The 12,431-nt window shown below is 40.4% G+C and overlaps 1 protein-coding gene across 1 annotated transcript; it reads left to right on the top strand.

Annotated features, from left to right (window-relative positions):
* Positions 1 to 270: 270 nt before the first annotated feature.
* mgat2 (alpha-1,6-mannosyl-glycoprotein 2-beta-N-acetylglucosaminyltransferase) lies at positions 271 to 11,668 on the top strand. Its single transcript, XM_061746479.1, has 2 exons — positions 271 to 446; positions 9,838 to 11,668. The coding sequence occupies exon 2, from the start codon at positions 10,087 to 10,089 to the stop codon at positions 11,497 to 11,499; it is 1,413 nt and encodes a 470-aa protein (XP_061602463.1). The 5' UTR covers positions 271 to 446; positions 9,838 to 10,086; the 3' UTR covers positions 11,500 to 11,668.
* The last annotated feature ends 763 nt before the right edge of the window (positions 11,669 to 12,431 follow it).

Here is a 12,431-nt window from a genome sequence, read left to right as displayed (position 1 = left end):
TTACAACTCGAGTACTGATAGCAGCAATATTTTTATGTTTAACTAATCAGTTACTGATGGCACAGTGCTCTGTTTTAGCTCTTTTTTTTTTTTACAACCAAAAGTGCTTTGCGCTGGTTAGGGGGTACTTGGCTGAAAAAATATTTCACAGGGGGTACATCACTGAAAAAAGGTTGAGGACCACTGGATTAGACGCTAGAGCTTGAACAGAAACGTGTTCCTAATAAAGTGGCCAGCGAGTGCACATTTACCCCCACGGGAGCCCCGGTGCATTGTGGGACGGCGGCAGGCGGTGGTTCCGTATTTGTGAATTTTTTTATTTTTTATTTTTTTTACAGCCAAAGCCGTCAGCTGAGCGTCGGTGCAGCTCGACATGGAGGGGAGCAGGACGCCGCCGCTGTAATGTCTCGCCGCCCAGCAGCACAGCAGCACGGCTCCAGCTCTAGGTAGGTGCATGTATGGTGGCGGCTGCTCGGTGCGGAGCTGCTAACAGGCTAACGCCAGCCATTGAAAACATACAGGCGGATTTATGCTTCCGCGTTACACCGACGCAGAGCCTACGGCGTAGGGTACGCGGCGACGCGCACTGTACGTTGCGCGTCGCCGCGTACCTTACGGCGTAAGCTCTGCGTCGTTTTAATAATTCAGGCTTTAGCCCTTACTGTGTTGAAACAACGCAGTTTATCTAAAAGGTTGAGATGAATTTATGCTTTTATCGGTATTTTATTCACACGCACATTTACTGGTGTGACTGGTAAAGGTGCATGTAAACCCATCTCATGTCAGTGACGCTCAGCTTGAGGTTTGATCTGAATGTGCAGCTTCAGCCAGACACAAGATTGATAGCAGGAAGCCGGAGAGAGCCCTAATTCAATAATAAATAAGACATTTGTCAAAGAGGTTTGTCAAACAGACACGGTAAGAAAAAGCAGATCAATAAACTAGGAATGTAATGCAAAACGAGAAGGCTTGGAACTGTATTCAGTAATTATGTAAGCAAAGATGGAGTATTGCGAGATGGAATAGAGATATAACTTTGCAGACTAGTGGCCTACTTTTTATCAACACTGTTTTTGCAGGTGTGATTTCTGTAAGAGAGCTTGATCACTATTCATAAGATGCCAGAATGATCATGTCATCAATCTCTTGTTCTTGGGTCTTTAAATTAAACTGGAGATGCACTCAAACTAGTAATTTTAAGCAAAGTGTAATTACACTAAGTTTTTGTTTTTTACTATAAATCATTTTTACCTATTGGTTAGGGCTGGGCGATTTTGGACAAAAATAAAATCCTGATTTTTTTCTCTGAAAACGCGATTTTCGATTTCGATTTTTTGGGTAAAACTACAAAAGACAATGGAATAAATTGTTTCAAATATTTTATCTTTATTTTTAAAGAAAAATAGTAAACAAATTTCCCTATTGGGAATGAAGTGCAATTGAAAGATACTGTAAATCCTCCTTGAGTTTAGTAAAGTGACAACATTTACAATTTTCTTGACCAAACAAAGATGACTAGACGGGCTCTGTCTGTAATGCAGCCAGCTGCAAAAAAGGAAAATCGATTTTCCGATTTTCCTTTTTTAACATCGATTGTGATTAATAAATCCGATTTAGATTTAAAATCGATTAATCGCACAGCCCTACTATTGGTTACTCTGAAAATGCAGCGTATATGGATCATTCCTGCAGTAAATCTTGGAACACAGTATTTCATGATAATCTATTATGTTAAAAGTAAACATAGTCCGCCAGCCATTGAAATCATAAAGCAGGGTTAGCTCCTACTGTGTTGAAACAACACAGCTTATCTAAAAGGTTAAGATGAATTTATGCTTTTATCAGTATTTTATTCACATTTACTGGTGTTACTGGTGCAGGTAACTCGTCTCATGTCAGTGACGCTCAGCTTGAGGTTTGATCTGAATGTGCAGCTTCAGCCAGACACAAGATTGATAGCAGGAAGCCGGAGAGAGCCCTAATTCAATAATAAATAAGACATGGAGGTTTGTCAAACAGACACGGGAAGAAATAGCCAATCAATATTGATAAAGTAATTAAAGTAGGAATGTAATGCAAAACGAGAAGGCTTTGAACTCCGTTCAGTAATTATGTAAGCAAAGATGGAGTATTGCGAGATGGAATAGAGATACAGTTAGGTCCATAAATATTTGGACACTGACACAATTTTCAGTATTCCAGCTCTGTACAACACCACAATGGATTTGAAATGAAACAATCAAGATGTGCTTCAAGTGCAGACTTTCAGCTTTAATTTGAAGGTATTTACATCCAAATCAGGTGAACGGTGTAGGAATTACAACACATTTTATATGTACCTTCCACTTTTTAAGGGACCAAAAGTAATTGGACAACTAACATAATCATACATCAAATTGTCAATTTTTTATATTTTGTTGCAAATCCTTTGCAGTCGATGACAGCCTGAAGTCTGGAACCCATAGACATCACCAGACGCTGGGTTTCGTCCCTGGTGATGCTCTGCCAGGCCTCTGCTGCAGTTGTCTTCACTTCCTGCTTGTTCTTTGGGCATTTTCCCTTCAGTTTTGCCTTCAGCAAGTGAAATGCATGCTCAATCGGATTCAGGTCAGGTGATTGACTTGGCCATTGCAGAACATTTCACTTCTTTGCCTCTTTGGTTGCTTTCGCAGTATGCTTCGGGTCATTGTCCATCTGCATTGTGAAGCGCCGACCAATGAATTTTGAAGCATTTGGCTGAATATGAGCAGATAATATTGCCCGAAACACTTCAGAATTCATTCTGCTGCTTTTGTCAGCTGCCACATCATCAATAAATATAAGAGAAGACTTCACCAGAGGAAATACAGAGGAAATACAGATGGGTTACACAAGGTGTAAACCATTGGTGAGCCTCAAAAACAGGAAAGCCAGATTAAAGTGAACAGTTCCTTCCCTTCTCCATACTCTTCTCTTTCCATCATTGTGGTACAAGTTGATCTTTGTCTCATCTGTCCATAAGATGTTGTTCCAGAACTGCACAGGCTCTTTTAGATATTTCTTAGCTAACTTTAATCTGGCCTTCCTGTTTTTGAGGCTCACCAATGGTTTACACCTTGTGTAACCCATCTGTATTTCCTCTGTATTTCCTCTGGTGAAGTCTTCTCTTATATTTATTGATGATGTGGCAGCTGACAAAAGCAGCAGAATGAATTCTGAAGTGTTTCGGGCAATATTATCTGCTCATATTCAGCCAAATGCTTCAAAATTCATTGGTCGGCGCTTCACAATGCAGATGGACAATGACCCGAAGCATACTGCGAAAGCAACCAAAGAGGCAAAGAAGTGAAATGTTCTGCAATGGCCAAGTCAATCACCTGACCTGAATCCGATTGAGCATGCATTTCACTTGCTGAAGGCAAAACTGAAGGGAAAATGCCCAAAGAACAAGCAGGAAGTGAAGACAACTGCAGCAGAGGCCTGGCAGAGCATCACCAGGGACGAAACCCAGCGTCTGGTGATGTCTATGGGTTCCAGACTTCAGGCTGTCATCGACTGCAAAGGATTTGCAACAAAATATTAAAAATTGACAATTTGATGTATGATTATGTTAGTTGTCCAATTACTTTTGGTCCCTTAAAAAGTGGAAGGTACATATAAAATGTGTTGTAATTCCTACACCGTTCACCTGATTTGGATGTAAATACCTTCAAATTAAAGCTGAAAGTCTGCACTTGAAGCACATCTTGATTGTTTCATTTCAAATCCATTGTGGTGTTGTACAGAGCTGGAATACTGAAAATTGTGTCAGTGTCCAAATATTTATGGACCTAACTGTATAACTTTGCAGACTAGTGGCCTACTTTTTATCAATACTGTTTTTTGCAGGTGTAATTCCTGTAAGAGAGCTTGATCACTATTCATACAATGCAGAATGATCATGTCATCCTTCTCTTGTGCTTTAGGAGAGTTCTGTTTTCAAGTATTAGGTCTTTAAATTAAACTGATTTGTAATTAAACTAAGTTTTTGTTTTAGCTATAAATCTTTTTTACCTATTGGTTAAGTGTATTAGTGCAGTGTATATGGATCATTCCTGCAGTAAATCTTGGAACACAGTATTTCATGAAAATCTATTACATTAAAAGTAAACATAGTCCAGTCTTCAATATAGATATATAACTAAAGTGGGATGACACACTTTCATAGTAATGGCATGGTTATTTCAAAGCAAATGACTGGTATCCATGAAATGACACCAATATTTATTTGGAAATACCAGCTGGCATTTTTTTTTTTTTTTAATTTTTATCAGAGTTGTAATTAAGGGTATCAGGTAAGTGTGCACATTCCTGCACTAAAAGATGCCATATTATTTTTATGAACAGACCTCTGATTCATTGTCATTGCTTTAAAATCCAGATAAAATGATGCTCATTAGATTTCCAGAGGTGTTACCAAATGTTGCTAAACATGACACCTCATTAACACAATTAAGCAATTAAAGATCCATCAAGTAAAAGGGCACAAGGAATTTATTAAATCAAAGGGGAAAACAATGGAACGGCGGCAGCAAACTCAGTACTTGGCTGTTTCTAAATTCACCAAAGACAGCCAGAAAGCCACAGCAGTAATGGACAAAATCATAGAACTTGTTGACCAGTTGCTTTTGGTAATTGAAAATGTCAGATATTTGGTCTTTTGAGCATTTGGGGCTGAATAAATGTCTTTAGTTGTAGACAGTGTTGGGGGTAACGCGTTACAAAAGTAACGCAATTACAGTAATGTATTACTATTTGCTGTAACGCAGTAATATAACGCATTACTAATACATTTTCGGTAATATTTTACTCGTTACAATCTAAGTAACGCGCGTTACAACGCATTTTAACCCGTTTAGCTGTTGTTTTTTAAAGAATTCACCAACACCGCGTCCGCGAGACATCCCGACAACAGAAAAAAGCGTTGGGAACGCGGCGCGGCGGAACGTAGCGCCGCTGGACACTGTTTGTGGGGGACTGTTTAGCGGTTGAGCAGAGCCGGCAGGGAAAAGTCAACAGTGCGGCGTGTCCGCGTGTAACTTAAATCTACCATGGTCTCAGCGTTAGAGCTCGGCCAAGTGAGGCTTTATTAATATATGGGCTTTATACATTTATTAAATATATATGAGCGCGGAGTCGGCGAGGAGCAGGAGCCGGGCTCACAGTCAGTCGCGCTGTGAGAGCGGATTTATGGTTCCGCGTTAAATCGACGCAGAGCTTTCGCCGTAGGGTACGCAGTAGTTCGCGTAACCCACGGCGTATGGCCTGCGTTGGTGTAACGCGGAACCATAAATCAGCCTTAAACCACACCTGCAGCCCATCAGGAGGAGAGGTTAAAACAGCTGCGAGTTGTTGATTGCTGGTACGTTTTGTTAACTCTGAGAGAAATATTGGTTTGTTTGTTAGCTTGCTGGTGTTTTTTTTCTCTCTGGGAGTTATTTATGAAGAAGTTCTGAGTTCCGTGTGAGCAGTATTCGAGTTGAGGGGGGATGAGGGGTGATGTGATGGCACCCCCCCTGAAATTAAAACGGTCCAAATCACCCCCCCCCCCCCCCTGAAATAAAAACGGTCCAAATCATCCCCCCTGAAATAAAAACAGTCCAAATCATCCCCCCTGAAATAAAAACGGTCCAAATCATCCCCCCTGAAATAAAAACGGTCCAAATCATCCCCCCTGAAATAAAAACGGTCCAAATCATCCCCCCCCTGAAATAAAAACGGTCCAAATCATCCCCCCCCTGAAATAAAAACGGTCCAAATCATCCCCCTGTAAAACTGCCATCCCCCCTTTCCATCCCTTATGTCATTTCATCAATGAATGTGGTTTTACTGCTATTTCAACATTTAGAGTCATCACCAGAAAAATAACACCAGAAAAATAACTTATTTGACAATTTTCACCTGTTTGAAGTAAATTTTCACTTGAAATAAGTAGAAAAATCTGCCAGTGGGACAAGATTTATCTTTTTTTGCTATTTTGTTGAAAGTAACTCAAAAGTAATACACAAGTAGTGTAACGCATTACAATTCAGATATAGTAATATTGTAATGTAACTAATTACTTTCAAATGACAGTAACTAGTAATATATAATGTATTATATTTTGGATGTAACTTGCCCAACACTGGTTGTAGAGAAGTGTGAGTGATGCTCTGACACTAGTGACTGAGGCCACGTTTACACGTAGCCGGGTATTTACAAAAACGGATATTTTCCCCTCTACGTTTTCAAAAAAATCCTCGTTTACACGGACCCGCATGAAAACGCTCTTAACGTCATGCCAGCCAATCAGAATCCTGGAAAAACATCAACAAATGACACGTGTGTAACTTCCAGTTAAGGGCTGATTTATGGTTCCGCGTTACATTAACGCAGAGCCTACGGCGTAGGGTACGCGGCGACGCGCACGTACCTTGCGCGTCGCCGCGTACCCTACGCCGTCGATTTAACGCGGAACCATAATTCAGGCTTCATGCTGCTGGCTGACGCGCTCACAGGCTTGAATGAGCAGGAGGCTGGACGGGGGGGGGGGAGTTACTTTTAAGTGTGACTTTAGAATATTAAACAGGTAAAATACAAGAAAATATTGACGGTGCCCAAACTAATTGTAAACACAGGTCGCACACATGACGCTGGTGAGTTTCTGGTGCATAATGTGACGTTCTGAAGCTTAAATCTCCGTTTTCCTCCGTTTAGACGCAAACGGGAAAACGGAGTTTTTGAAAATCTCCACTTTGGCCGGAGTTTTCAGAAATGATCGTTTTTGGTGACTTTGAGCTCCGTTTCCGTGTAAACGGACGGCCAAAACGCATGAAAACGCCTCCGTTTTTGTAAATACCCGGCTACGTGTAAACGGGGCCTGATATTGGATCAGTACTCTATATAAGCCAGTACCCACAGCCCAGGTATCATAATCTTTATCTGAAATGAAAAAGAGGACATCAGAACATCTCTGAATTTGAACTTATCTAGCGTAGTCTCCAAATGGTAACCTATCCATGTTACTGTTGAGATTTGCAGCGTTAATCTAGATCCCTGAAAAACTGTCTCCACAACCTTTAAATGAAAGTTCAGAAGAACTTGGAGGCCGTTAAGAAAACTTTAAATCAGGCTTGCTCACTCTGTCTGTTCAGCTCTGTAGGTAGTAGGGCTGGCCGATTTTGGACAAAAATAAAATCCCAATTTTTTTTTTTTCTCTGAAAACCCGATTTTCGATTTCGATTTTTTTGGTAAAACTACAAAAGACAATGCAATAAATTGTTTCAAATATTTTATCTTTATTTTTAAAGAAAAATAGCAAACACGTTTCCCTATTGGGAATGAAGTGCAATTGAAAGATACTGTAAATCCTCCTTGAGTTTAGTAAAGTGACAACATTTACAATTTTCTTGACCAAACACAGATGACTAGACGAGCTCTGTCTGTAATGCAGCCAGCTGCAAAAAAGGAAAATCCATTTTCCGATTTTCCTTTTTTTTAACATCGATTGTGATTAATAAATCCGATTTAGATTTAAAATCGATTAATCGCACAGCCCTAGTAGGTAGGTCACCTGGTCTCGCATGTTTTTATGGAAAAATGTGAACTCTAAAAGCGATAGTGCTAGACATTTTGATTCTTGGACTTCCTAACAAGCCATGACAACCAGTTTTGTGCAATCCCATTAAATCCAAATTCTTTCTTCAGTACTTAAAGAACTTCAGTACTTAGTGTCTTGTAATATCAGTTATTTTGAATTAGTAAGGGTGATTGCAGGGTTAAACTGGCTCTTCTCTCACATTGGTTTCCAAGAGTTCCAGTGCACAGAGGCCCAAAGAGGAAACTTTTGCTGAGATCAGATTGCTGAAGTTTTGCATCACACACATAGAGAGAAACTTCAAAGATAATCTTAAACAGCTCACGTCAACTCTAATCTCATACATTCACTCTTGCCAAGATTTGATAATAGCAGTGCATCATACAGTATACTACTGGGTATTCAGAGGATCGGTTTGATGGACGAGGCAATTGCAGAGCAATACACCACATCACATAATGGGTGCTGTTGTGCAACAATACGTACCATGGAAGGGGGGGGGTCTCGGAGGGAAAAGTGGTTGTGGATCTGCAGTCAACAGGGTTTTGTCTTTTCTTCAGCAAGAACTGGGAAGATATTGACAGGCGTTTTTAATGTTGGTCAGCTGCTCTTCATTAGCCTCAAAGGCTAGAATATCTATTGTTATTGGCAAGGGATCAGCTTAGCTGCTCCAGGATTGTTCGCATCCAAACCTGCAGTTTATAGAAAATGGAATAGAGATTAAAAGTATACCCACTAGGGATGGGCGGTATGGACTAAAAAATGTATCACGATAATTTCTGGCATTTATCCCGATAACGATAAAAATGACGATAAAAAAAATACCAATTCAACTCCATCTTTTTAACTATAAATCTATCTCGCTCTCAGATCCGCCATGTTTGTTACACAAAAACGTCATCAACGGGAATTTATCCTTTTCTTTCTTTCTTTCTTTCTTTCTTTCTTTCTTTCTTTCTTTCTTTCTTTCTTTCTTTCTTTCTTTCTTTCTTTCTTTCTTTCTTTCTTTCTTTCTTTCTTTCTTTCTTTCTTTCTTTCTTTCTTTCTTTCTTTCTTTCTTTCTTTCTTTCTTTCTTTCTTTCTTTCAGGCTGATTTCCTTCCTTCCTTCCTTCCTTCCTTCCTTCCTTCCTTCCTTCCTTCCTTCCTTCCTTCTGCGTTGATTCAACGCAGAACCATAAATCAGCTTTACACAAAAACGTCATCAATGGGAATTTATCATTTTTACCGCGAGATGACAAATTCTTATCGTGGGGAATTTTTTGGATGGTATATCGTGAACGGTAAAATATCGCCCATTCCTAATACCCACTTGCCTGGATGCTCCTGACAAGCTTTACCCACTATACCCTCTAGATCTGCCCTCCCCTCTGCCCAGGGCTGTAGTTTGGCTAAATCCAGGTTAAGCTGTTTCTGTAAAGTCTTCCCTCTCTTGGAGCAGGAGCACAAAGTTGGCAGCTCTTTGTTAATCTCTGGCTGGTGAATTGTGCTGGCTGTGTTCTTTGCAGATGTTAGGTCAGGGTGAACATACCTAATGTCATTATTTGTTAAGCTAGCATTCCAAGGTTTGTGAGGCAGATTTGATCGAGTTTGTGCTTTATGGTTGTTTTAAAAACAAATCTGAATGGTTTTAATCACTTGTTGCAGAGCTCTGAACTTCTACTATGTAGTTTTAACATTGTTTTAAGAAACAGTTTTATAAATTCATGTTATTTTTGATACATTTTCAGTAGGGCTGTGCGATTAATCGATTTTAAATCTAAATCGGATTTATTATTCAAGACGATGTTAAAAAAAGGAAAATCGGAAAATCGATTCTTCTTTTTTGCAGCTGGCTGCATTACAGACAGAGCTCGTCTAGTCATCTTTGTTTGATCAAGAAAATTGTAAATTTGTCACTTTACTAAACTCAAGGAGGATTTACAGTATCTTTCAATTGCACTTCATTCCCAATAGGGAAATTTGTTTGCTATTTTTCTTTAAAAATAAAGATAAAATATTTGAAACAATTTATTCTATTGTCTTTTGTAGTTTTACCAAAAAAATCGAAATCGAAAATCGGGTTTTCAGAGAAAAAAATTGGGATTTTTTTGTCCAAAATCGCCCAGCCCTAATTTGCAATATTCTCTTGTATTCAATTCAAAATATGTACTTTTAACATGCTGACTTTTTTATCATGTTTTTTAGCTTTAAATCTCATGATACACTTCGGTAACTCAGTTTTCTTGCTTTATTTTTCATCCAGGTGGCTTGTGTACACTGCCTCCAAGCAACCATCATGCCTTATGGAATATTCATGAACCACCAATGACATTCCAGCACAATTGGTGTTTACAACAACAGTCTCTCTTGCCAACAATTAGCCTTCAAACAGCTTTTTTTTAAAATCAGAGCTGATTCTCAAATCAGCACTCAAGCATCAAATTTTTTTTGTTAGTTTGTTATTCTACAATCAATTTCTCTTCCTTTGCAAGAGGCTGCAACCCTTTTTATCATGAGATTCAGAATCTACAAGAGGAAGGTGGTGATCTTGACTTTGGTGGTGGTCATTTGTGGTCTCGCTTTCTGGAGCAGCGGAAGGCAGAAGAAGAATGAAAGTGGATCGTTCATCAAGGAGCTGGAGGTGGTGAGGAGAAGTGGCTTGAGCAGCAGCAGCAGTAGTAGTAGCAGCGTCAACAGTCATATCCAGGTGCAAGCGACACCTGCAGTCAAGCGAGCATCTATTCTGCCACATATTCAACAGGCAAATGACACGCACCAAGACAAAACAATTGACAAAACCAAAATGAGCAAGTCAGAGGTAGATAATACCACTCTGGTCTATCGTGGCATTGTCTTCCAGCTTAACTTTGACCAGACGATAATAAACGAAGAGAAGTTTAAGACGGTACGGCACAAAGACGATCTGGTCGTCGTGGTTCAGATCCACAACCGACCAGAGTACCTAAAGCTATTAGTAGATAGTTTACGAAAGGCCAGGGGTGTGGAGAGCATACTGCTGATATTCAGCCATGATTACTGGTCCCCAGAGATAAATAAAATAGTGGCCTCTGTGGACTTCTGTCAAGTCCTTCAGATTTTTTTCCCCTTCAGCATCCAGCTGTACCCCAACGAATTCCCTGGACATGACCCCAAGGACTGCCCGAGAGACATTCCCAAGAAAGACGCCTTAAAGCTGGGGTGCATCAATGCAGATTACCCCGACTCATTTGGTCACTACCGTGAGGCCAAGTTCTCCCAGACCAAGCACCACTGGTGGTGGAAGCTGCACTTTGTGTGGGACAGAGTCCGAGTTCTCAAAGAGCATCAAGGTCTGGTCCTACTCATTGAAGAGGATCATTACTTGTCTTCAGACTTTATCCATCTCTTAAAACTGATGACATCTCTCAAAAGGGAGCAGTGCAGCGACTGTGATATCCTTTCCCTGGGGAGCTACAGCCACATAAGCTACTCCAGCAAGGCGAATAAGGTGGAAGTAAAAGCCTGGAAGTCCACCGACCACAACATGGGGATGGCTCTGAATCGAGAGACTTACCAGAAACTTATCAAATGCACAGACACATTCTGCACTTATGACGACTACAACTGGGACTGGTCCTTGCAACATCTAACTGTGTCCTGCCTGCCCACCTACTGGAAGGTCATGGTGAGCGAAGCTCCACGGATTTTCCACGCGGGAGACTGTGGCATGCACCACAAGAAGGCCTCTTGCATGCCCGTCGGCCAGAAAACGAAGATCGAAAACATCCTACAGAGCAGTGGGAACCAGCTGTTCCCCAAAAACCTCCTGATTACAAAGAGACTGCCTGCAAACGGGGCAGGAGGGGTGGCCCCCCACGTGAAAAACGGGGGCTGGGGAGATATCAGGGACCATGAACTCTGCAAGAGTTATGCCCGATTACAGTGACCTTAATTGCTACTTCTATAAATATATATTGTCTCTTTTGCATCCTATATAAAGAAAAAGTATATCTTTATGGACTATTCTTCATATTGCCTGTTTTCTTGGACTGTTTTCTTGGATTGTTTCAAATAAAGACGAATGTTGCATTTTTGGCCTCTTCAATACGTGTGGTATTATTCTATCTGCTAACTTTTGTATTGATGTTCAAAATAATATATTCTGTTTCTATATTAAGGCCCTCGACTTAAAATGCGGCTTGTGATTCAAAGTGACAACATTTAGAACAACTTTAAATAGATGGTAAAGTGGGAAACGCAGTCTGGTGTTCATTAGCTTTCAGAATATTGGTTATTCTGTGGATTTAGCAATCCCCCTGTGCACACATTAATTTGAGGACATTTATAGCACGTAAAGTTGCCGAGATCAGATTTGAGACACCGTGTTCCATTTAAAACCTTCAACAGGTTTCTAGAACAAAGAGAGCCGTAAAAGTCACTTAATATACACAGTATTTTTGTTCTGTCAAGACATTAAACTGACAAAATCAACCAGTTTCTGTTGTTATTCAAGATCCATATAGATTTTAAGGGCTTCACCCATGACTCAGTATGTGGGGTTCCCACTGGGGCCGGAGCATTGATTTGTATTATTCATTTATTTGTAGCTCTCTGTGTGAAATTCTTTTTGAATATTATATAGCTGTAATAAGGAGTCTTTTATCCCATGCGTAAATCCTCTGTATCCTTGTTAGGTTGGACAGACTTTTCAAGACTGGAACAATGATGAGGGCTAACAAAGGTTCCCTGCGGATGGAGCGGTCCCTGCGGGGTAACAAGTCCCAGTTAATTTCCTATGTGGGAACTATAATTCCGACCACGTGACTGGCGCATTGTGCTGCCGTTCTCATGGCTGAGACCCAGTAATTGGGCCTGCAC

This window comes from Cololabis saira, chromosome 18 (genome assembly GCF_033807715.1).
Source record: "Cololabis saira isolate AMF1-May2022 chromosome 18, fColSai1.1, whole genome shotgun sequence".
NCBI lineage: Eukaryota > Metazoa > Chordata > Actinopteri > Beloniformes > Belonidae > Cololabis > Cololabis saira.
The sequence above is the reverse complement of the archived record's forward strand: the minus strand, read 5'-3'. Positions and strand labels throughout refer to the sequence as shown.